The 26621-nt window shown below is 41.9% G+C and overlaps 1 protein-coding gene across 1 annotated transcript in view; it reads right to left on the bottom strand.

The window, feature by feature from the left end:
- Positions 1 to 3604: 3604 nt before the first annotated feature.
- Positions 3605 to 26621, bottom strand: part of htra1a (HtrA serine peptidase 1a) — a 36509-nt gene continuing 13492 nt past the window's right edge. Inside the window, exons 4-9 of the mRNA XM_012864950.3 lie at positions 9869 to 10063; positions 9757 to 9789; positions 9551 to 9665; positions 7865 to 7922; positions 7617 to 7712; positions 3605 to 4255 (exon numbers count right to left, since the gene is read on the bottom strand). Coding sequence (XP_012720404.2) covers positions 4087 to 4255; positions 7617 to 7712; positions 7865 to 7922; positions 9551 to 9665; positions 9757 to 9789; positions 9869 to 10063 — 666 coding nt within the window. The 3' untranslated portion in view covers positions 3605 to 4086. The remainder of the gene's footprint in view (positions 4256 to 7616; positions 7713 to 7864; positions 7923 to 9550; positions 9666 to 9756; positions 9790 to 9868; positions 10064 to 26621) is intronic.

Below are 26621 nucleotides of genomic sequence, written 5' to 3'. Positions count from 1 at the left end.
CAATTAAACAGGTATCTGGAGAAACATTCTACACATGGGATTCATTGAAACATTTTCAACATTACAGAAAACAACACTCTGTACTTTTATGACCTATCATGTAAGGTGAGAAAAAGAAATTCTTTTTGTTTTAGTGAAACTGGGAGTGTCATGTTTCAAATTCCAAGGATATACTTTAAAATAAAGCACACAAAGGATCACATCACACAGGGTGTGCAATGTCCACCCTTAGTGTCCTATATTAAGCTCTGTAACAGACACTCCATAGAATATAAAGATAAAACTAACATTCGTTTTCCATTTGTTACCTATGCAACCAAAGGTTGGCGGTAAAAACTTGCAGATCCCTCTAAACTGCACCGAGCACTACAGGCACCAGCAGCATGTGGGTTACATAGGGAGTGATGTCAGTAAAAAAAAAAAAAAAAAAAAGGGAGTGTCTGAGTCTGCAGTGCAAAGTGGTCACAACTGTATCAACACTGAAGAGAACATTATTCAACTCAGGCAGACATCACTACATTTCCTTCAGGCCACGGAGGTCTCTTTGGAAGTGGCTGGCCTCTGCTTTGTAAAACAACACAAAAAATTCCCCATGAGAGCGTTTGGGTTCATTGCATCCAGCAGTTTGTTTTGGACAATAAAGTGGCAACATAGACTCACCAGCAACTGGTTTAATGGCTCGTTTGAACAAAGAACAAATCGTCCAATTACAAGGCAGCAACTCATTGTATTTGGCTTTCTAGGTGCCGTGAACACAACCTGCTGACGTATAGCAAGCCGAGCATCAGCATGGGGGAAAGGGATTTAAGTGACTTTGAGAATCACACAGTGCTAGATTAGCTGGTCAGAGTATGTCAAAAAAACTGTTGCTCTGCTAGGATTTTCACTCATAGCCAACTCTCCAATTTAAAGAAAATGGTCAGAAACAGGGAAAATATCCAATGAGAGGCCGCTGTGTTGACAAAAATTGCCTTGTTGATGTCCAAGGAATACTGGTCAGCCTGATTTGAGATTACAGAGAGGCAACAATGAGTTAAAAGAACTACCTATTACAAATATGGTAAGTGGAATATTGCAACCCCTGTTCTCCCAATCTCTCCCAGCATCAGAAATCTCGAAGCACACGAGCTCCAGCAGGAGACCATACCAGGTGCCGCGAATATCAGCTTCAGACAGGAAAGTGAATTTATTTTAGTCTCACCCAACTTGGACGACAACATAGTGGAAAAATATTTTTTGGTCTGTTGAGTCTCAAATTCAGCAACGAGAATCAGGAGGTTTTGTCAAAACTTGGCATCAAGAAAAAGGAAGCAGAGCTCCATCCTGCTGTGCAATAGAGGTTCAGACTGGTTCTGCATTGGCTGTGGCGGATGTTTTCTTGCCATATCATGACATATCATGCAAAATCCACTTTTTTTTAGCCTTTAAATGCATTTTGTCGCATACTTGTAGTCTTTAGGAGTGCAGAAAATTTGAATGTAGTCTGTCCTAGCATCCGCCACTTTTGTTTCTTTCGCTGCAATTTTGTGGTCCAAGCTCAAGGACGGCGAAGCCACAAGTGGATGAGTGAAAACGTTTAGTTGTTGGATGTATTAACCGACACACCTCTTTACACCGCCCCTCTTTAAATAAACGAATACTTTAGAGGCTCCTGCAGCACTTCATGGCATGCAGAGGAGATCCTGCAAACACTGGAATCAGGTGACCTGGAACGGAGACACATCTACAACGTGCAGGGCAGGGACACTTGAGGACCAGGGTTAGGACCTCTTCCCTTAATAAGGACAGAGCATAGTTTAAACACTACAGCCTGTCTGAGCCCTTTTCGACCCGAGTTTTCCAAAGCCAAGCAGTGACGGCTAGTTCCATCAGAATAATCTATCATGCCATAAAGCCAAAGATGTCATCATCCCAACCTGGCTTTTGAACATAATGAGTTCATTGTACTCCTCCACAGTCAACATATCCCACTCCAGCGGTGCGTCATTGTGTTGTGTTGGAACGGGGGATTTGGATTATGGATATGCCCCTGACACGTCAACATTAATTGCATAACACTGTTTTGTCAATTTGGAATCAAAATGTCTGAAGACTGTTTCTCCTGTGAATCTTTGTCCCAAATCATTATGGAATTTCTAAAGGCGTAAAGGGGGTCTAGCCAGGGGTAAGCAAAGTGTAGCTAATAAAGTGGTCGGTGAGTGTATATTAGAGCAAGGCTTCTTTTTTTTCAGATGGGAAATGGATCACTGTTACTTTACTAGTTGAGGTTTTCTCAGTCACTTGTTTAATTTGGACAGCTATAACACTGCGCTCATATGGAGTTGAACTTACTTTTCAGGCATTTGTATGATTTTGGACCCACAGAGAACCTGTCAGTCCGCGTCGGGGCCCAGAGGAGGTGAGCTAACACGGCCATGCCCAGTATGACTGTTATGAACTCAGGTTTTGGCAGTATAGCGCAGTCATGACCTCATTAACAGGCAAACTTCACAGCTGAGCCCAATGTTCTGTGTTTGTACCGTAATCTTTAAATGATGTAAAACTTTTGATTGGATGAGGCAAGAATGCACGCAACTGCCAAGAGGGAAGAAAACACAACAACAACAAGGATTCTTGAGTTTCAAACATCTGCTCAAACTATTTGCAACAACCTTGGTTGTCAATTAAAAGCTGCAACTACGGCAGAGAACCAGGAGGGGGCAGCGCTACTCACTCTGAGACACGCTCCTTTTGTTTTGTTTTTTGGTTAATTTGTGCCCAAATCTAAACGCAGATTTCAATCATGAGGGTCCACCAAACACAGGCCAAAGAAATGTGCTTAAATACGTGGGATCATTTACCATTCATGGGAGATTCCGACCATCACTGGCAAGCTGCTCTGCAATAAATGTGGTGAATGGAAATGGAAAAAGGGAAGGCAGAACAAACATCCAATGGTTATTAGAGACATGCTCTGCAAGTCAAATGTGAGTACTGGGAAAACAAACCACTAAAACTGCAAAAAATAATAATAAAAAAAATTCCTCTGTTATTCAGCCAAGCGTCGTCGAAGAAGTTGAGGTTTCGACTTCCCAGACAGCGCAAAAAATGCATACATTTAACCAATGATGGGGCAAAACGCAGAGAAACAATAACTTTATTTAACCGCTCTGATTTTACAAGTAGTCCAAAGAAAGGCAGAAGTTTTTATTGACGAAACCATTGTTCCCAAACGAATGCGGTAAACAAATCTCCCTCACAACACCGCTGTGCGTATGCATGCAAAGCCTTCATCCGTGACCACTGCATATGGTGGGTCAGATCTCCACTTGGCTCGCACGTCTGTCTCTGAGGTCAGTCTGCACAGTCCCTGGACCAACAATCGCACCAGAGCGCTATCAAGCCCATATGAAGGCAATAAAAACAAATTCAAACCAGACCCTGATTGGCTCCGAGCCCCTCTCTCTGTGTGCTCGTTCGCATGAGCAGAGGAGACCTAAATCTCTGCACACATGCAAAGATAATATTGATACATCAGCCATGGTGCTCGTTCTCCTCCAAAAACAGCGCACGTATGCAAGACTCGCTGAAAAGAGATGGAAAGAAAATGGAAAAAGTCGGCATACCAAATGTCCAAACAAACGTTGGTAAACCCTTTATTGTCTTCTCGGTATACATCACATAAAACATTCTACAGTACTTGGAAATAGGAGTCTAGAAAACAACAATCGTACAAATCCGATCTGCTCAGCGAGTTTCTACATTGCTTTATAATAAAGCGGAGGGTCTGACTGAGCTGAAGTCCATATTAAAAAGACAACTAACAAGACAATTACCAATGTTTTTTTTAATGTTTTTGATTAAACAGTAGTAGCATTGACAGAAGCATTAGGGGCTAAAAGTGAAAACACAAACAGATAAAACAAAGCACAGCGCTGCTTTTAGAGCGTCTGTACAGTCGTTCCTTTCAAGGCAAAGTCAGGAGTTTTGCCCGGATGCAAGGTGCCACTGGGCCTTTGGCCACAGGGGGGCGCGTCAGCTGAAGATCCCTCCTACATAAGGTCCCCTGGATGATAAGTTAAACTGAACTCCAGCTCCTATGGAGGGTCAAGGGTCAATCTCTACTGGAACAACGGTGAGGATGGCGTCCTCGTTGCCGCGGCGCACAACTACTTTCAAGGTCTCGTGGCTTTTGATGGCAGTGCTGACATCAGTCGCTGTGGAAATCCTCTGGCCGTTGATGGAGATGATGACATCGTGCTCTTTGAGTCCACCGCTAAAGGAAAGGATAAAGAGATTTAGACTTATAAAGGGGTTAAAAAAAACTGCTGGCACAGAGAAAACTCATTTACAGGACTGATTGGATGAGTTGATATTTTGTTGGGTATAGCTGTACTTCAGGAGGACGTACTGTCAAAAGGTTAAAAAAAAAGTATTAGTTTCATCCCACCTTACTTTTACTACTATTTTTAACTGATAGTTTACATAACTACAGGAGACAAACAAAGATAAGAAAACATCAGCCAGATTGAGTCCAGTCACTTTCACCTCTCACCAACTATAGGACCAGGTACTAACTTTGGCCTTGTACCGATAAAGGTGTGTTCACGGCAAACACAACCAAGGCAAACAGATCAAGTGATTTACATGTTATCCCCGCATAAAGGTGCATTTTGGAGTGAATTAATGGTCTGCAAATTGGGCGAACGGAGTGAAGCGAAACTGAACGGCGCGGTAGACGCCGAACGAAGTGACATTTTGCTCAGATTCAGCAATCTGAACGTTTCTGTCAATTTGCGTCACGTTAAGGGTCCTCTTTGCCCATTGGTGACTCGCTCTATCAGCTCCATCTCCCCGTGTTGAGTTCAAGAGACAAGAGGAAACCTTAAGTGGATAGAGGTGCCTCCTATTTGATGATGCGGTGAAGTGAGCTTGGGGAAAATTGGCTGCATTGTCGGCACGTAGTCAGCGGTCATTGTCTGAGAGAGGGAGGCGAAATGTCAAGAGACCGACGGCAGGCGATCAACGTGAAAAATTTGCTTTGTTCGCGTTCGGTGTGAACGCATCTTTAGACCTTCAAAAGAGTTTTATTAAAGGTATTTGTTTCTTTGTTTCAGCGGTCATTTAGTTATAACACAGGAGTTTGTTTCTGTTGGTATGAGAACAGCCGAGCTGCAACGTCGTTGCCTGTCTCCTGATTTGATCCTTCAGGTTTCCTTTGACCAACTACATGATACATCATTCCATACATTTATCTAGAGTCCTTTTCATTACAGCTAACAAAAAACAACAACATGTGAAATAATATCAAATGTGGACAATTAAACAGGATGTGAAAGCTTATTGTCATCATTGTACTCCAGTCTGTTCAATCCTTCCATTCTCCTGCTGCTTATCTGACTATCACTTTCAGGGGCAGGATTCCAGTTAAAGATCTTCAGACTTCCCTTTCTCCAGTTAAATCCTCCAGTTCTTCTGGGACTAGGGATACCAAGGCGTTCCCAGTGCAAATAATAGGTGTAATCTCTTGGCCAGTGGTGGGTCTGCCTTTAGGCCTCCTCCCCTTGGGACATGTCCGATACCCGCCCCCTCTGGATTATATGGCTAAACCCCCTTCAATGCCTGACAAAAACCAGGGCCTTGCTCAGCAGAGATATGGTCCAGTGATCTTGGTGATGCTGCTTGTTCTCTAATTAGCCTACTCCTAAATCTCAGCTTCATATACTCTCCATAAAAAACAATCATGCATTGCCTTCATTACTTTCAGCTTCTCTCAGCTAATGGAAAGTTTTCCACGTCATAGTCAAGATTTCCAAGCCAACACAACACAGACCAAGATCAAAAGAGCCAAAGCTGAAGCCCAGAAAAGAAACCCTGAATATAAAAAGAACCACAGATCTGTTGTCCTGCAGAAATCTGCACGATTCAAGCGATGAGTAAACTCTGAAGGAGAGGGGCTGCTCCACTGTGGGTTGATGAGCAGGCACAGGAAAACCACAGCGCAGCCAGTAACCTCCCAGCATGAGGTTTGAAGGAAACAGCTGACCTCAGCGTCTCCCGCTCCCCACTCCACTGGAGCTGGGGTGGAAGCTGATCCGAGTGGGCTGCGATTGTGGGAGTTGGGGGGAGTGTATTAGCGGGACGAGCATTTCAGGCATGTTGGAGTAAGCAATGAATTTACATCCCAGTAGGCAGGTTGGGTGGGTGTGCATACCCATCTGTTTAACTAAAATGATGAAATTAGGAAAGGAAGTACTAGTAAACCTCCTAATTGCAGGGTTAAACCAAATTGAGATGTGTGGAAAGCCAAAGAAGCTATAGGCGCAGTTCCACCGGCCCTCCTCGTTTTTGTCTGCCTGACTTGGCTCCTCCCTGCTTGGATTATCTTCGTCTATTTAGTGATTCGACCGGCCTACAAAGGCCCGGAAGAGGGGAAACGCCTCCGTGGTGTTGCTTTAGCTCCTGTCCCCCTGCCCCATGCCCTGTTTGCAGCATTAAAGCAATCTGCGAGTAATGGTAAATCATAAAAAACACATTATAAATAAAAGAAAATAATTCAAATAATGTTTCTATAACTGTATGTATAAGGTTGTCTTGGATGTTGTTAAGGAGTAATCCAGCTGGATAAATATCTGGATCACAGATCTAATAATAAAATAAGGCAGAGCTCCACTCCTCGATCTGCTTTCAATCTGTGTGTTGGAGCTGTTCAGCCTGCAAATGTCAGGCCTCTCTGCCACAGAAGCTGCCAGGGGTTTCCTGGGGTGCGAGCTCCTGGTGCCAGGGGCAGACCGCTCCTTCGTCCGGCTGTCTTCATTCACAGAGTTACAATTTAAAGCTTTATATGAGAATTTTTGCCTCAGCTATGGTGGCGGTGAGGAGAACACGTCAATAAGGAAGATTTAAACCTCACTGAACTTATTTTTATCGGTTTGATTTTGCGCGGATTCTCAGCCTGCAGGCAGCAGTGAAAGCAGCAGGCATTGGCCGAGCTAGAGCTCCTCTAGAGCGGTCAGTGCTGCTGATGGAAACCGCTGTCTCACCCGGGGAATTTCACACACGGAGGTAAAATTTAAAGCTTTATATTAGATATTTTGCCTCAACCATGGAGGGAGTGAGGAGAACACGTTAATAGCTGGAAAGACTTTTAACCGCAGTGATATTGTTTTTATCGGTTTGAATGTGTGCTAACTACCAGGCTGTGGGCTGACCTGCCAGCAGGGAGCATGAGGAGTTGCTCAACCTCGAGCTCCCCTAAAGCGGCTAGCGCTGCTAAGGTAAACTGCTGAGTCTTTTCACAGTAAGACGGGCCGGCAGCAGGGAAAGGTAGACAGCCGCTGACTTGTACCCAAGAGCTGGATGGACACTTCAGAGACTAAATTTTGGTCCTTAATACTAATGTGTTGCTCTTCAGTTTTTCTAGACTTCCTCTGAGAAAACTTCTCTCGAGTCTGCTCGCTTTGGCCTTACTCCTCAGCAGAGCCGTAGGAACCGGGCAAGCCCTGAAAAAAAAATGGCTCCTGAAACTCGAAAGTGAGCGGAGCAGTTTGAGGCACGGCCAAGACGAGCCAGTGGAACTGGGCCTTTGTACTTCACTGAATTTATCTAAATCCATCAAGGCACAGGGTCTCTCTTACATTGCAGCCGGCGTTTTTGCAATGACCTCCATCACATAGGCTCCTGAGGTGATGTCAGGGAAGTCACGATGTCGAGTTTTGAGCTCCTTGGCTAGCCTGAAGGTAGAGAAGTGGAAGGAAAACTTGACACCAATCGGCATTGAAACAGGGTTCACAGATTGCTCCAACTCCCTGATATCCAAGGTTTGTAAAGTTTTATTCAAATGTTAAACAATGTGCAAAGAAAAATAAAAAATAAGGGAACTTACGATGATGTAAGAGTCATCATTCTCACTCCAATATATTTCTTTTTGGCATCTTCTTTCCCTAAAAACAGACACCACGCAGAAAATGAGTGTCAGAAATGTGAAGTCGCTTTGGTGTGATCATGTATCTTCTTCACTATTATTAGTTGCACAATTAAGCCGCCTATAAACAGAAAAACATGTAATACCGAGGCCTGACAGCTTAATGCATAATGCCAATTTGTCAACTTTCAGTTGTTTGTTGCAGACCATCAGAACGGCTATAGATGAGGTATAAAACTAATTATTGTGTAATGATTCCCTTTTTAACAGCTGGGGGTCCAAAACTCCAGCCAGACACTGCGTCTGTGTCAAAAGGTTTGCTCAAACAAGAAAAACTGGTGAAAGTCAGGGAACATCTGCAGGGACAAGCAGGTGGCAGCTTGGCAGTGGAGACACTGGACTTAGCTCACTGCAGTGGTGTCTTGACAGATAAGCAAACAACCAACCAGAATTCGAGGCAAGGGTCATACACGTTGAGGCAGAAGTCAGTAAACAGACCTAAACGTTAGGCAAGGCTTGTAGGGCACAGAAACAAGGTACTGGTCCAGAAACTAGAACCTCTGTAGAAGTCAGACATGGGCGAGGCAGGAAAATCCAGGAGACAGAAGCAAAGTCAAAACGAGGAGATGATATACGGAAAACCACTTGACATCTATTATCAGGAGTTTCAATAATCTGGCAAAGATCTGTAGGCAGGAGAGCAGAAAACAAGTGCATGGCCTGAGGCTGGTTGCAGTGGAGCAGGTGGGCGTGGCAGGAGGCAGAAAAAAACGGGCACTAATCATGACTACAGCCTTGCAGACACACTTAACCTTTAGAAAGGATTGAAATTAATTTTGACCATCTTGTTTCTTTATTCTTTCAACAGATCCATTACATATCGAGGGATTAAGAAGTCAGTAGCCTTAAACTAGACAACACACAGTACTCTAACATAGAGTAAGATAAAGGGTATACAGAAACTCTCCATCACTTGGCGCCGAAGGAAAAACCTACAGCTGGATTGCAAGTCATTACCTTCAAGTTTTATCACTTAAAGGTAGACTCTGCGATTTTTCTGAAGTTTCCCCAAGTCCCTTTTTGAATGACTGCGCATGCGCAAGACCGTCTTACCTGCTCTTCTGCTCCTCAAGGGGATCGAGTGAAAAAATCTCCCAAATCAATTCTGATCTTATTTCTTTCTACAGAGGCCTTCCTCTTCTTTTTATAAACTTGTACACGGTTTGCTTCTTGTGACTCTCAGCCATATTCAAAGTATACGGTGAGAGCAGCAGAGCTATAATGAACGGCTAACACCAAAGCTAACTGCTAAGCTAACCGGATATGTAAACACTAGGGACGTTCATGCATACTGGGATTACGTGAGCGCGTCAGAATGACTGGAATGTGGGACAACCAATAGATAAGGCGATACGCCCGGAACTTGAGGGACAGAGGGGTGTGAGGGCAGGAACAAAACTCTGACCAATCCCTGCCCTTAGGTGCGAAGAGCAGTGATTGGGCATTTACAGGTATTTAAGTATTTACAGGCCTACAGAGCTTCCAAATGCGTTTTTACACAGTTCTTTTGTTCATCATTAGGGCTTCATGTGGTTGATTCAAGAGGATTAATGAAGTGTCAGCAGGTGTGTTAGTGAGGGCTTGTACCTCTGGACTGCCTGTCATATGACTCTGCCAAAAACTGTCGAATCTTGTCTGAAGGAATGGCGAAGGAAATGCCAGCGGTCACCTTGAGCGTATTGATCCCAATCACTTCGCCATCCTAAGAAAACAAAAAAAAGAGGGATTTTGAAAACACATTGGGGTGAAAAACCGGCCTTGTAGGCTGGCAATGCAAGAATGAAGTGGCTTACCAGATTTACCAGAGGCCCTCCAGAGTTACCATACTGTGAATAAAAAGCAACAACTTTTGTAATTTTCTGTGTAAGGAAAGCAGTTTTACAAAACCCGGCCTTTAACATTTACATTGATAATGGCGTCCGTTTGAATGTAGTCCATGTCGGAGTTGCGAAGACCGAGTTCTCTGCCTCCTCGCTGAGTGGTGCTGACGATTCCCGTAGTGACCGTGTTCTGCAGGGAAAACGGGCTGCCGATGGCGACCACAAACTCCCCCGGCCTCAGGTCAGAGGAATGGCCCAACAACAGTACAGGAAGTTTAGTCTGCAAGACAGAAAGACAGATGGATAGGCACCATCGAGATTATTGGGATCCTGACCTGAAAGGAGAAGTCATAAGCCGTGCTGACTACATCCCGAAACCAGCGACGTCCAGCCTTCTTTTACAGGAGAGTAATGGATCTTGTGACAACAAGATTTCACAACATTAAAATTCTGCCAGTTTTGCAAAGCTCTAGGGTAGCTGGTATTATTATCAGCCTGGATATTTGGGCTTTAAGCTTTGACTTACTCTTTGATTCGTTGACAGAGTTGGCTAGTTGTCAGACTCACCAACAACTTTTGGTTATAAAGCCCTGAAGAAGACAGCATCGCCTTTAAATGGTGTCAATAACAGTAGGCGTTGGCTTCCGTGCCATCAGTGCAAAACTAACGGCTATTTTCCTTGTTTTAATTTGTGAAAACACAAAAAATGCATCCTTTCCATGCTTGTCTTTGCATTAGAAGCACCATGGGGGTTTCTGACAAACTACGAAACGACTCGTCTAACACATGGACTCCGTCATTTCATACTGATTACAGGTTCTTTAAAATATATTTTGTAATCTGTGAAATGTTGATGCTGTGCAAACAAAAAAATATATTTTTCCTTTATGAACATCCCCACTTGTCATGCTTGAATATTCTGTATTTAAAAGGCAATTTCAGCCTAATTTTTGCTTAATGTAAGCAAAAAATGCTGGGAAACCTGAGAAACATGAGGGATTAAATGAGGGCAACGAAGAATGACAGTGTTACAGAATTTAATGGTGTGGCAAATGACCAAACAACTTATATTATTCTCTTCTCTGATAATTTTGTAATTTGACATAGTAAAGATAAAACATTTAAACAAAACAAAAAACTATTTATACGCAACTGAAGATGAAGAAAAGATGTTTTAAATATACAATTTCTGAATAAAACTTTTTTACAAAGAAAAAAAGCACATTTGGTCAGTTTAAGAGTTTCCCTGCCATTCTCTAATGTATCTTAGATGTGGTCTGCCTGCAAAACATCTGATTTGAGGAAATGAATGCAGTCAACAGCTTGTTATCATATTGTACCGATTACTCATCAACTTAAACCAGATGTCCTAAAGCGGCGAAACATTAAAATTTGTAGAGGTTACTGAACCCCTTACTGGTGGTTTTATGCTTTCCCAGCTGAGTGTAATGTTAGCGGTTTGCACCAACATAAGGGAAAACAAGTTAATCAAGACAAAACTATTCATTTAAAGGTTATAAAATGACTTGTTTGAAACTTGCAATGCCTCTTGCAAAATAAAATCTCTGGGAGGAATGTTAGCTTGAGTATCATATATGTCTCAGGGGAAAACGTTTCCATTGCCTTATGTTACACCATTCAAAATATTGTTATTCTTCCTTCACAGTGATAAATTAATTACTTTGGTGAAAAGCACGAAATATCAAACATATAGTCCACGGTTTTGTTCACTTCTTTTTGTTCAAGGTTTTTGAAAATCTAGCTGTTATTTCTTTCCAGATGCTTTTCTGGAGCTAATGCTTAGAAAAGCAACATGAACGATATTATCTGTCATCTTGCAAACCTTGAAAATCAATCACAAGTTTAAATAAATGCAACAGTGCTTACCGAGGATCTTTTTAAATCATAGACACCACGGTGGGTTAGGGTTTTTTTTTTCGGTTAGGGATGAGAACATTTTTTTCCTTAAATTGTCACTCTAAATTCCCCTAAAGAGTAACTGTGTGCATGGCTGTTTGCCCAGTCAGTCACCATGTTGCTGTGATGGACTGCTGACCTATCCAGGGTGTACCCTGCCTCTCGCTCACTGACCGCTGGTTCCCCCCCCCCCCCCCCCCCCCAGCGGGAAGGAAAACTAAGGCCATTTACATCAGCTTTAGATGTTGTACAGAGTTCGCTGCACTCAGTTCAAGATTATCCTGTAAACAACAGCATTGTTAAGTACAAAGTTCTTCTAAACCTCAACGCCACTCAGAAACTGATCTGAATGTGTTCCACATGCTGGCAACATCTGCCCTTTGTGACCAAAACACAGAGAAAACGATTCAGCATCCACTGCTGTCCGGGCTCCAACTGTACGAAAAAACACTTTGAAGAGACATTAAAGTACTCGCTTTAATGTGTTCCAGCGACTGATGTATTGTCATACAAACAAAACCATCATTTCTAAACTTTTGTAAGAGGCAGAGCTCTGAAAGAAAATCTGAAGCTCCTTGTTGCATTAACTGCGTTCCCTCCGGTGCGCCCCAGACTTCCCATAATCATGTGTTTTATGAGTGGACAGTTTGAATAATTACAGCTAAACCACAAGTCGTCCAAACACAACCCACTCACTGCTGCAGGGCTGCGCTCCCACACAAAACAATCACTCCCTCAGCACCACAGGGAGAAATGACATTCACGCTAAACAGCTGGAGCTCAAGTATAAATAATCACAATTAGAAGCATACTTGTTGGCTTAAAAAAAGCAATCTGGCTCCAAATGAGTCCAAATAATTGCTGCTTCACAAGGACAAATACCCGTCCTCTCCTCTTATTATTGTAATGGGGACTCAAAGGAGGAACTCATTTTCAATCTGCTGAGACCGCTTGATCCCCTGATTAAAACCCTCTCTGGTCGGTAGCCAGAGCTATTCAGTTATTTACGTTCTTTTTAATTCTGGGCCATAAATGGAGGTAGCCAAGGCAGCTGATATCAGAAAGCGCATGCCCATAAACCAAAAGGAAAACTGAACAGAAACCCAATACACCTACAGTGTTGTCATATTGTCTATACCTGGAACTCAATCATTCCCACAATCCAAAGCAGAGAAATGACATAAATCCGCCCTTAGCATATGCACACAACGCAGGAAAGACACATAAAGGATCAGCACTGGCACCAGTAGGCTTTCTCTCTTTGAATTGGGATGATAAATGTAAACAAATAGAGTAAGGCTGCACAATATACTGCACGTCCATTGTTACTGTACTATCACTATATACAATGTCATTATTGCAAAGACTGCTTAAACTGCACCACATATTACGCAGATAAATAATTACGATGACAATATGTTGGTGACCTCATTAAGCAAAAACACTTACGTTGTTTCTATACCAAAACAGGAGATGTAGACAGAAGCATCTTTTTTTAAGAACACCATGTTGTTTAAATGGAAATTCTTCTCTTTCTTCCGCTTATCTGGGGTGGGGTCGCGGGGGTAGCAGCTTCAGTAGGGAGGCCCAGATGTCCCTCTCCCCGGCCACTTGGGCCAGCTCCTCAGGAGGAATCCCAAGGCGTTCCCAGGCCAGCCGGGAGACATAGTCCCTCCAGCGTGTCCTGGGTCTTCCCCTGGGTCTCCTCCCGGTGGGACGTGCCCGGAGCACCTCACCAGGGAGGCATCCAGGAGGCATCCTAACCAGATGCCCGAGCCACCTCAACTGGCTCCTCTCGACGTGGAGGAGCAGCGGCTCTACTCTGAGTCCTCCCCGGATGACTGAGCTCCTCACCCTATCTCTAAGGGAGAGCCCAGACACACTACGTAGAAAACTCATTTCGGCTGCTTGTATCCGGGATCTCGTTCTTTCGGTCACGACCCAAAGCTCGTGACCATAGATGAGGGTAGGAACGTAGATCGACCGGTAAATCGAGAGCTTCGCCTTTTGGCTCAGCTCTCTCTTCACCACAACGGATCGGTACAGCGCCCACTTCACAGCAGACGCCGCACCAATCTGTCTGTCGATCTCTCGCTCCATTTTTTCGTCATTCATGAACAAGACCCTGAGATACTTAAACTCCGACCCAGTGAATGCACTTTACCTTTTTCCGGCGTATTAATTTAAAATATAGTTTTCAAGTTTTTAATTAATTTCAGTAGCTGGAAGGTGTATCTGAGTCCTATCTGGAGCATCGGTTATCAATTTGCAAAGCACAGTAATCCATGAAACCTACAGCTCTTATTTAGATTCGTTTGAGGGGGAAATATTTAGTTTGGGATTTTCACCAGTAAACAATATCAAGCATCGAGGAGATCATCTGTAGGAGATGACAAAAATAACAGTTATTCCCAGAAACTGAGGATCATTGGACCTTAGCTAACTTAACTCAGGGAAACAGCTGTCAGCGACCAAAGCTTTGATTCGGATTCCTGTCTGTAAACAAGTACAAACAGAACAAGCGTAGACACTAACCGGGAAACATGCACTTCGGACAACTCACGCTAAAAACACTATGCAGGTTAAGCCCCGCTTTTTTTTCTTGATGAGAGAAAGAGCAGATGGAAAGAACGAGCCAAAAACAAACCCACACCCCCATCTGAGAGCAGGAGTATGTCAGGTCAACGCAGGTCTCTGTCCTCAAAGCCTTCATGATTTTCACAACACCTCATGACGCTGGTTGTGTCATGGCGACTGTTGCCATCTCAACTTTGGCCCTTCTCAGCAGGATGCGAAGCATTAAATAAATGCAAACTATTTGCGGCCTGCAGAGGCACAGAATCACCCACACAAAGTCACACTACGTTCGCAAAAAAACGTGAGAGGGCAAAACGCAGGAGCTGGCTGGAAAGCAGACCGGGGGCCTCCGTCAGACTGCAAAGCAAACTGACCTTGCAGACGCTTCGATGTTTCGGAAGACACCTCAGCTTACATATCTCTTAGTAACTTTTACAAGTCCACAAGCTGGATTGACTTGTGGAAAATCATCTGGGCACGCAAAGGCCTTCTGTCCTGGCCACCCAAGTGACTCAGCCTGCTATTTCAGACGGAGGTTCCAGCACACTGGCGCTTCGCTGGAGCCGCACTTAAAGGAAGGAGGCTAGGTAAAGGGAACAGCACAAAACGGCGTGACTTTGAAGCAAGTCTGCGAGAAAAATCGGCGCCTCACAGTTTTGTTCGAGTAATGTTGATGCATGCAGCCCGTGTATTCAGTAATCACTAAATCCGACGACATCAGGAAGTTTCCATTTGAACACAGCCCCACTGATAGTTACATAAATGCCCCTCAGGAAGTTGGATCTAGACAACACGCCATCCACGAGCTTCGGCGTAATCCTGCCAACATATTTGGCTACTTGTCTTGACGGAGTGGGACCATTTATGCTGGTTGGTTTCCTGGCATGGATCTGGCGTTTAAAAGATATTGTATGCACATTTTCTTTTTTTTTTTTTTGCTCTTCCGTCACACAGAAATGCTTCCAATCATCAAAAAAAAAAAAAAATTATATGCTACAAACATTACCTGAGTAAATCCAAAATAGTTTTTTCTACAAAGGCTATCCCAACCAACCTGGCCATAGGTGAAGAAATAAGTCTGGAGAGGGGTTTGCAAAGCCATTTTAAGGCTTTAGGAAAACTAACTGAGAAAACATGGACCAGCAGGGCAACTAACTCCCCAGGAGTGGCTGACCCATCAAAATTACTCCTAGAGTCCATCAAAAATTTGTCCAGGAGGTCAAGAAAGAAGCCAAAACATCAACATCGATCACTTAAGGTTTGGATTTATAATTCAGCAACAAGGAAGAGAATGCCATCCATGGCAGGTCCAAAATGAAACCCCCCGGGTGACCAAAAAAAGAACACAAAGGCATTGCCTCAGATTTCCTAAAAAAGATCTTGATGATTCCCAAAACTTTGGGGAAAATAGTATGTGGACTGACAAGAAAAAAAAAAAACTTTAGAAGGCATGCGTCTCATTACATCTGAGATAAAACCAACACAGCATTTCAGAAACAGAGCATCATACCAAGAATCAAAGATGATGGTGGTGGTAGTGTGATGGTGTGGGGATGCTCTGCTGCTTCAGGACCTGGATACATATCTGTTATTAGTGAAACCGTTAAGTTCTCAAGAGCACTTTGATAATGGGTCAGGACAATGACTCAAAGCACACCAGCACATCTGAATGGCTCAAAACAGTGAACAAATAATGCAGGTTTTTGAGTGGCTAGTCAAAGTCAGGACTTAATTCCTACAGAGAAGAAATGTCATGACCTTAAACAGGCGGATTATGCTGGAAAGCCCTCCAACATGCCTGAAGAAGAAAATTCAGCAAAGAAGACTGGGCCAAAATGCAACCATGCAAAAGTATCCTTGCCAGCTCTCGCACACACTTGATGGCAGCCAAGGGTGCCATCAAGTGTTATTATAGGGTAGTTGTGTCTTTCCATAGGGGCAAAGAGGTTTGGATTCTTTCCCTTAATGATAAATAATACATTTACTATTTCAAAACCTTTTTTTGTATGTACTCGGGTTAGTTTTGTATGGTACGAAAATGTATTTAATGAACTAAAACATTGTGGAACAACTACTTTTTCACAACACCGTACATCCATTATATAAGGAGAGGAAAAGGTCACCCTAGACCAATCAGGTTAGGTCATGTGACAAAAACCCGCCGACCTTGCACCACACAAAATTCACATAAGCTTTAGTTGTGTCCATTTGTAACCTAAACTGTTTTTAAGTTAAACTGTATTTACTGCAAAGTGAACACCTGTGTACTACCTTAAAGAACATGTTTTAAGTGAGGTTGGGAGGGGGGGGGGGGGTGTTACCGACTGAGCTCTGAAGTTGAGGCTGGGCTTATTTAAGATCAAACAGGGCAGGATCCAGCACGCTCAGCAGCACACATCCAGCTAAAAAAAATCAGAATGGCTGCAAAGGAGAAATTAAAAGAAAATGTGTGCATTTTTCTTCTGATGTCTCTGGGGGCCCACATATGTCTGAATGCATGCTTGTTTGTGCATGTTCACTACAATTACAAGGAGTAAAGCTTGTATGAAGATGAACTAGAATTTCAAATAGGTCAGCCCTAAAGGTTGTTTTCTGCCACGCAGAGAAACGGTTGTATTGGGTGAAACCGTAGCCTTGCAGACACCGGTGAGGAAACCACTATGGGTTCCATATGTTGTTTAGGAGGTTCTTGGGTCCTTCTAAGAGCAAACATATGTCTGGGATCCTTGTGCGGTTGTAGCGTTGCAAGCAAAGCCACAAGGGGAGAAAAGGGTGTCTCGTTTCTGGCCAGACGCCACAGAGCTCTCAAGCAGCACAGATCACAATAATAAAGAGGAGATGACGGCCAAAGTGTTTGTTTTCCTCAGGGGGAGCTTCAGGAAGACAGCAAATCTGGTTCATTTCTCTTTTACACGCTTTATTTACATGTTTCAGAAAATGCTCGGCCTGTAGGTGCTGGTGACCCAAGGTTGGATGCTTTCAGCTGTGGGACCCAAACAGGATGTGAAGTCTGGAGAAAACGGGCTGAATAAGTAAATTAGAAGGCAACATCCAGGTCTTTGTGCACGGGAGGGCTGAGGTCATTCAGCCAAACCTCAAAACTGATGAACATCAACGCTCCGTTTTTTTTCTCTCTCCTGTGGTTAGGTTTACTTCAAACTGGGAACAAAGGTGGGCTGAGAAAAGGACTTAATTCAAATTAAGGGGATTTTGATGTCAGGGAATAAAATGAACAGTGCACGGTCATTGTTAAGAGGAACAAGCATCAAATGTCTGACATGAAGCTCTGGGACTTTTGTTTCAATTAATCTTCTATAGATCTGCTCTCCATTACAGGGTGCTGAAGCCATTAGAGGGTTTCATCACTTCAACACACCATGACTTTAAAGTCCAATTGATGAATGCTTGACCATCTGCAATGTACCTCTGGAAAATATTACTAATAGAGATATGCGATGAAATGTATTTAATATATATAGGTATATGTTGAACTTTTTGAAACATTTCACTCGGGGTAGAGCATTCTAGACAACCGGTGTTGATCCTACACCAAAGGAATCCTTGCAATACGACCTTTTAAATTAAACCTTTGCACATATTGCTGGGTGCTGGTCATTTTATCCTTCGCTGCTCAGCACCTGCTGGCAGTTTTTCCTGCAGTTTTAGTATTTTTGTCTTGAAAAAACAGGGTATGAGAGGCAACTGTCTGCACTATGGGATGTTTTGTACCGACCATAAATCAAGTTTACAGCTTCCAGGAGGATTTCCTACCTTCTTTGACAACTAGTACGTCAAATAATGTTTTTTTTATCAATAGTGTAGTCTACTCCTGTAAGGAAAAGAAGTAATGTGGCCCTAATAAATAATATTATAATGCTTATAGCTATTTTGGTTTGATCAAGGGCTCTAATCTGTCATCTCTCACTGTCAGGATCCCCAGGGTGTGATTATTTATAGCTCCCTGGGGATCCTGCAGTCTGCCCGTCACACCCTGAATCTGTTCTTCCCCTGATCCACGTGTTATCATCCGTTTGGTTTCTGTTCAGCATTTATGTTAATTATGCTGTCAGTTATTGGTTAGGTTAGTCCATGTCTGGTTAGCTTTGTTCTTTATATCTGTTCCTTCTTGGTTTAGTTAGCTTATGGCTTTTATTGTTTGTGTCGTTCCGTTATCTGTTCCCTTTAGTTAGATGCTGTTCTCATATCAGACTCATCATGTTATTCTCCATTTAGATTCTCCTCCTTTCCTGCAGCTGATTGTTCGTTCAGTTCACCTGGCTGAATTATCCACCCATCATTTTCCTCCGCCTCCTCCTCTTTATAACCAGCTCAGTCTGTCAGGCTCATTTCCAGGTTGTCCGTCTTCATTCGTGTATGTACTTTGTTCTGGTCTCTAGTCACCGTCTTCCTGGATCCGGTTTTCTCTGCGTATCTGTAAGCACGTTTATTTATTAAATTCATCATCTACTCAGCATGCGGCTCACAAGCTCTTGTCTGCACTCCGGTCTGGCCTTGTACAGCCAAGGAGCGCTGCTACAAAGAGATAATCAACCAAATGCAAACTTTCTTACTTTTTCTGCCAAGTGTAGTTTGTCTATAGAAACAAAAATGGGGGTCCGACTCAATTGGGAGTCGACGTCGCTGCTATCAGCATGTCACAACTTGTTCACATTTCCTTTGATGAATTTATGGAAGATATCAGAGAAAACACAGTTTACCAGACAGAAAGTTCTGCTTTAAGGCCAACAATCTGTTCCCAAAGAGCTCCTCTCTAGAAATGTGGCACACAGTAGAAAACCAACCAAAGGAGGATGCATCTCTCAGATCCCTGAGTTTAGTCGACGCTGGGGTTTTCTTACTTAAAATACATTGTTTACAGATTCCATTCATTCACTGGTGATATTTTTCAAGCCCCTAAAACCTATTTTTAGTTACCCACATTCATTCGTTTTTAAATTCCCTGCATAATATTCTGTAAATAATAGAGTAGGAGAACTGAACTGAAAATGAGTGAAGAAATCAGCCAAAGTCCAAAGAGAAACTTGGGGACAAAAAAAACAACAAAAAAAACAAACAAAAAAAACACCAAGAGTACTGTTAAAGGTTACACAAAATTTCTGCCTCATTCAAACAAAAAAATGAAGATATTATGGATGGTTTGCAGTGTTTTAGACTTTAACAGCTATGGAAGCACCAGATGTTTTTTTTGATGAAAAGTAAGTCATAGACGGGTTGGTTTCAAATGGCTCATGAGCATCCAAAAGTGACGTGACAGACCGGTAAGCTGACACCGCTTTGGGCAAAGCTCGCTCCATCCAAAGTGGCTGCAACCCGGTGGTGGAAAAGCCAGAAAGTAGGCCAAGACAAAGAGTAAAAAGACCGAGCAGTGACAATTTGTGCACGTGTGTGTTTACATGTCTTCATTTCTCTTGGATATTTTATCAACTAGTTGCATCTGCGAGCACAGGAACTATTTTAGTAGAAGGGGAAAGGATGAGCATTGAGGTGAGGAGGAGGATTTAATGCCTCTTTGTGAAGGACCACATGCAGTGTCTCTACACCGAGTCAAGAGTTCATCTCCTTGCTGTGAGCGGCAAAAACGACTTAGATTCTGAAACGCTGATTGCAACTTTGTATTTGTTTCTCGCTACTGATCATCAAAGGCCAATAGATAAAACAGCTTCTACTGCGGAAACATTTACTTTGTGTTGCTGATGAAAAGGCAGATGAACTTAGTAGGAAATGGCTGCATGGGGATGCTTTTCCCCCTCCTTCCTCCCCGCACATAAACACAGTCACAAAGGCACTCTGTGCATATTCCGACAGAAGACGCGTCCAAACCAGCACCAGACAGAGTTCCCAGGGAGAATGGGTTGAGACTCTGAACACTAGGTGATGGGAAACACAACCAGCGCGATTGTTTCAGACGAAGACATGAGGCCATTTTTCCTGCAGACCTGGTTTTAGTGGAAGCTGTGAGGTACTAACACAAGCACTGCTGCCCCTGGCAACAGATGTAAGCAGGAATAATGTATTTTATTATTACAGCCACACCACTTTCTTTACACATGGAGGTAAACGTCCATATCTAGCACAGGTTTTTAATAAAGCTAAAGCCGCACAAGAAAAAGAAACAAGTATTCAGACATGAGAGTGGGATCAGATTCCAATCAACTAGTAGCTTAATATCATAAAATTAGATAAAAAGATAGGTTCAGACAAAAAAGCATGAAGCCCATTCACTGACATGTAATGTAGCACTGTTACAAATGAATGCATACGATGGTTAGAACTGCATCATACGATGGCAGCTGCTAGAAAAGCAACAACCTCTGATCTATATTCTGGTTACTGAGCATCTAATAAACTTTGCTTGGTTAAATGCACAGCGACTAATATATTCAACCGCGGATGAGCTGAGTCTCCTAGAAGTTATTCTGTTTCTACCTAAAAAGCAGACGCAGAAATCTGAGCCTTTTAGAACAACCTGTCTGGATCAGCCAGTCCTAGATTCTCCCCTATGCTCTCATCTCTTCAGTTCACCCCACGGCTTTTCTATAAGGTTAGCATCTGAGGACTGAGATGACCACGAGAGAAGGTTGATTTCATGTTTTCGACCATTTCTGTGTTGATTTAGACACATTTTGGATACATTATTCTGGTAAAAAAAACAGTGAGAGAATATTTTCAGTCTACTTGCAGAGTCCTCCAAATCTCCATCAAAATTAGTTTCTAGGGCTTTTTTAAAAAAAAAAAGAAGAAAGGCCCAAATAAGCACATATCCTCCTCTGTTTTTAACAGTACATTAGTGCTTTTCCAAATTTTCATCCTTTGTTTCTCACCAAAGCCACATGGAGTGTTTGTTGCTGAAAAGCTAAATCTTACTCTCATCTGAGTAAAAAACACCAGTCCAGCCACCATTCAAATAAATCCCTGTAACATTTGTTCACTTGTTTTTTTTTTTCACTTGTACCCCCCCCCCCCCTCCAGAAGTGCTCTTCATAAATTAAATGTAAAAATTGAGAGCAGTTCCTTTTTCAAATTCTCATTTCTCTACTAAATAAACCTGGAGAAAGTAGATAACAAGCATATGAATACATTTTTTCCTCTTTTCCTTCCCAATCAGTGAGCGACAGTCTTCTGATGTCACGAGAACATTATGCATATTTTAGAAAAGCGCATAACCCGTATAACACTCATTGTGCCGCATATTTGATCGCTGTGAAATCGCTCCTAGAAATCCAAATCAGTCAATATCTTTATGTCAGCATAAAGGTTTTTCAAAGTCAGCTCTTTTAAGGACTCTAAAACTTCCAGGTAAACATCCTTTGTTACGAAGCCCACACTACAGTTGAGTCTGTATCACTTTCTCTCTTTAACGTGTTCTTCTGAGATCACACACACCGCTGGAGTCGGCCTATTAGCTTACAGATCCTTTCAGATGCATGCATCTACTTTCTGTCCACATCCCTGCCTCTCTCCCTGTCTTCTGTGCTTTTAGTCCCCAACCCCCCAAAAAAACCCTCTCCACAGGAACAAATGAGTGCGGCACTTCCCCTCTTCCCTTCCCTCCTGGGTTTCCAGCTGCTGTACACAGACTAATGCATTCCCCAGAGTTGAGGGTTAGACCACAGCCCCAAGAACTGCCTCAGCTCTGCTACCACTAAACCCCAATGTCATTTTGAAATGCAAAGAGAAAAAACGATTCCCGTCAGAGGAAACTTTAAAATGTCTCACTTAGAAATGTTCGTTCCAACAGTTTTATTGCTCATCTTTGGCAGCCTCTTGGGTTATGCTGTTGACACCATTTAGCATTTTGAAAATCAAAAACAAAGCATGGGAACTAGAATTAATAATAAAGAACAGATAAACAAAACTGACATCTTCAGTGCTCCATAGTGTAGTTTACACATGTCTCTTCTTTTGCCCCATTGTTCTGGAAGTCCCAACAGAAAAGGCTAACAAAGCACACAAACAGAAACATAAATCACATAAATTGCTCTTAGGGAGGCCTGCTTTAGTTAACCTGACAGTTTTTTCTTCTTGGTTTCCATCATTCTCATGGCCTCCGTCATCTGAACAGTTTAAACTACTCTTCGCAATTTCTCTGACCACCAATCAAAAGTCATAAAATATAAAAGTCATGATCATGACTCAAATGTGAGAATTTTCCAAGAGGAATGATTTATAGTTTCTTCTCTTCTTTAAATACAGTGCTAACATTGCAAACAGGTCCTAGTTTATATAAAAACAACTACAACAGGATGGAGAACTGTGACCTTAAAGAGAACTAAATGACACACAGTTGTCATTTAGTTTTTATTTAGTCATTTAGTTTTTATGTTGTGCAGCCACACCAGTGTGGCTGCACAACATAAATTACTAATCAGCTTCTTATGAGCTATAAAAGTCTAAACAGCTTCAAGATCAACTTCAATCATATTTTCAGCAAAAACAAAAGACAATATATCTCAGGGTTCCTAAGATTCTCTAAGATTCTCAAACATGTAGATTCTGATAAATAACTCTGCATCCTTTGATAGTCTTGATCCTGCTATCCTCACTGAATATGTATGAAAATGCACTGGGATCTCTAGATAATGTTGGTTTATCTCTTTCTTATCTAATCAAATGAATCTTTATCTGACAACCAGGCAGATCTCTAACATGTGGGATCCTTCAGGGGTGAATATTTGGACTCATCCTGCTTTCTTTATACATACAACTATTGTCCAGCCAACACATTCAGAGATTCAGCTGGTTTCCTTTGATAAATAAATCCAAGCTTTCCTAAAATTGAATATTCTATATACTCCAACTGCTTAAAAGAGATTAGTGACTGGATGTCGTCAATTACATCATGATAAAACTGACAGTTTCTTGAAGCTGAGGCAGCAAATATATAAAACAATGATGAAGGTCTATCTGTTGCTCCTTGTTTTAGACTGAAAACACATGACTCTGTGGATTGCTTCTTCTTTATCCTAAGGCTCAGACTGCAGAACAGTTTTCATTTGGATGTTTTGACAACAGAATTGTTTTACTTACTTATAAAGATGCATCTCTTTGCAAAATGCCCATGCTTTTCTATCTCTATTGGACAATGCATGGTTTTATTGTTGCACTTTGTAACTGAGATTTTGAACAAATTTTATAAACAAAAGTTTTGTAAAAAGTTTTGTAATTTTAAAAAGTTTTGTAAACTTATTTGTCCGCTTAGTTTAATGGTTCTGTGAGAAATCTAAAATGAAGGAATAATTTAAATATGTAAATGTGCTTCCACCATCACCTGATACGCACCTAAATAGTAATGTAGCCCACAGATTTATTTTATTATTTGATTTCCTACTTTAGAGAAGATTGTCCAGGCACATAATGAACCATCTGTGATGCAACCGAACAAACAACGAGTAAAAACAATGACTGAACAAGTACAATAAACGCAATGGTCGAACTTGTGATTTATAGAAAGAAAAAAGTAGATTATTGTGTAAAACAAAAATTCTGTTCAGTTTAAACAGACAATAGCTGAGATAATTGTGGTTGTCTCCACCTTTATCTCTGCTGTCTTCCCTGTTTTTAGTTGTTATTAAATATCTGCATAAGGTTGTCTAGTCTAGCTTTACATAAACCAAACTTATAGCTCCTTGAATTTTGTTTTATGTATAATAAATACACCTCAGTAGAAATGCCATCTCATGACATAAATTTGAGGAGTTCAGGAAAACATGTTGTATGTTTCACATGTAGTTAGTAAAAAAGCCAATAACCATTTTTTACTTTTCAGACATTGAAATGAGACACTGTAGGAACAGGTCTAGATGATGAGATTTACCCATAAAACGTTAGCGTCGCTTGCCCTCTGTCATTATTGTAATCAACACATCCTCTATTTTTCTCAGGTATCAACTTTCACTGGCTCCAAATATCAAACACAAGCTTTTCTGCCCACATTAGTGGAAATGCCATGTCTTTCTAAATCATGTGGCCTTTACACAGGAACCACAGGTCTTGTGAGACTGTCTGAGAGTGTTTATGGCCCGCGCAGACTTCACACAATGACTAACACCTAAATTACAGAAGTACACTTGTGAGGATGAGAGAATTTCCTACCAGTCTGACATCAAGGGTACAGTGTCTAAAAATAACCCTTTATTTATAACAAGCCAGACAGAAAATGCCAGATTCTAAAATAATACGACCATGAAAAATCAGTCTAAACCCTTTCCATCCTTTAATGTGGCTTTTATCTTTAACCATCATCTGAAAAAAAAAAAAAACAATTCTGTTGAAATATAAAAAAATAAATCAATGAAAAATATTGTGGAAGTGTGCAATCCCTTAAACTGATTATTTGTTTAAGTAACATTTGATTATATTCCAGCAATACTTCTTTTTGAGTTCACACAAACAATCACCATCAATTATAGTGAATCGCATCAATCAGAACTGAAGTTCAGGTTTCCTAGCACAGATTTCTTGACATTTGTATATCAGCATTTTTTAAGATATAGTTTTCAGACAGGTTATAAAGGAACACACAAAAACTGACCTTGAACATACTTATGTTTACAAAGATGTAAACCCGTCCCTATTGTGACCTTAACTGCAGAAATAGTTGGCGGACATTAAACTGTATTATCTTTTTTCCCCAAAGACTGTAGCTTTGGGACGACCAAATTGCAGCGCAATGACTTTGAAGCTGTTAAGATAAAATGTTTAAAACATTCTGTAAAATTTAAATTACTGTGACACCATGGAGAATTAATGCTCTATAAAGTAAATGTTATTTCTCCCTGCTGGGAACACAGCAGTGGCCCCTGACCACACGGCTTCTAGACAGTGACATCCTTGTCTAGGTCTGTTTAGAAATGGTCTGTCCTCTGGAAAAGCAAGCAAAGGATTTTGAAAAATAAAATGAAAACTGAATATATTGAACATATTTTTCCACTCTTTGATTTCTATGTAGAGGTGTAAGCTGGCTAAGAGTGAAAATGAATGGCAAGAGAGAGAGGCACGGATGACAATGATGGATCAGTTGGCACACACAAAACCAAGAAGCTGTGCCCAGCCAGACCAGCAGGTCAGGATCAATTGATTAAAATTGCTTTGAATCTTTGTTTTTATTATTATTATTTGACCATAATATCCTTTAATTCTTTCTGCAAGATAGACAAAAAGTTAAGAGAGGAACAGCAACCCATCTGACAGCCTTCCAGTCTCAGCATAAGATGGCTGGGCAAACAGCCACTAATGCTGACGGTCGTTTCCAATCCAAAGACCCAGAGCCAGGAGAGCTGATGGAACCTGATGCAGAAACCTGAGCTGCTTCATAGACAGCAGAACTCCAGGTCCTCATCATATAATGAGGCTGTATGACGTTGACTCTGACTCATCGGATTTTGTTTATGCATTTCGATATTAATATTGAGCTTCTAGCTTGTAACAGCAGGCCTTCTTGGCAAGGTGTCACTTGAAAAATAGATGCTGATCTCAAGAAACCTTCTGGGTAAATTAGGGTGAAATATAACACAAAATAAATAACACACCACCTGACTTGTGATCATAACATTTATGCCCTCTGGTGCTGGTTTTACTCCTGCACTGCAAAAATAGAACTAAAAATAAGAAAAATCTTCTTGAAATGAGAGTATTTTTCCTTGATTTGAGCATGTAAATAAGATTATTTGCCAATGGAATAAGATTTTTGCACTTAAAATAGGGACAATTCATCTCCATCATCTTATTTCAAGTGCTTTATATCTATCTTATTTTAGGGGTAGAAATACTCATTCCATTGGCAGATAATCTTATTTACCTGCTCAAATCAAGGGCAAATACATTCATTTCAAGAAAATTCTACTTATTTTTAGTTCTCTTTTTGCAGTGTGCCAGCTCTTTACTCCCCCCACCCCCGAGAACGAGTGATGGAGCGTCATCGACGGACGCACCGGCTTTTATCGAAGAGCGAGCAAACCAACCCCCTATCACTGCGTTTTTCTGCACCCTTTCCCCACATTGTTGGCCGAATAAAAACGGTCTTTCCTCAGCGTTACTCAAGGTCTTTGTAAAAGCCGTTGTGTCGCCGTCACGAACATCCCCCTTCAGCTGTGTCATCCAGCTATGAGAGCAGCTTCACTACGCACTCCGCCCCGCTACTACCCAGCAGTCAATAGGCCTTGGCGCTCTGCCCCACATTCCTGCACACTACTATGATTAACGTCCAACCTGGATCCCTCTTGTCCAGTAGACGGTGAAATAAAGACAGACAGGGACATGTTGAGAGAGAGAGGAGGGGGGGGGGTGAATGTGACAAACAGATGGACTGTGGTGAAAGTGTAGTC

The sequence above is a fragment of the Fundulus heteroclitus genome, chromosome 22 (genome assembly GCF_011125445.2).
Source record: "Fundulus heteroclitus isolate FHET01 chromosome 22, MU-UCD_Fhet_4.1, whole genome shotgun sequence".
Lineage (NCBI taxonomy): Eukaryota > Metazoa > Chordata > Actinopteri > Cyprinodontiformes > Fundulidae > Fundulus > Fundulus heteroclitus.
This window is presented reverse-complemented; position numbering and strand designations above follow the sequence as displayed.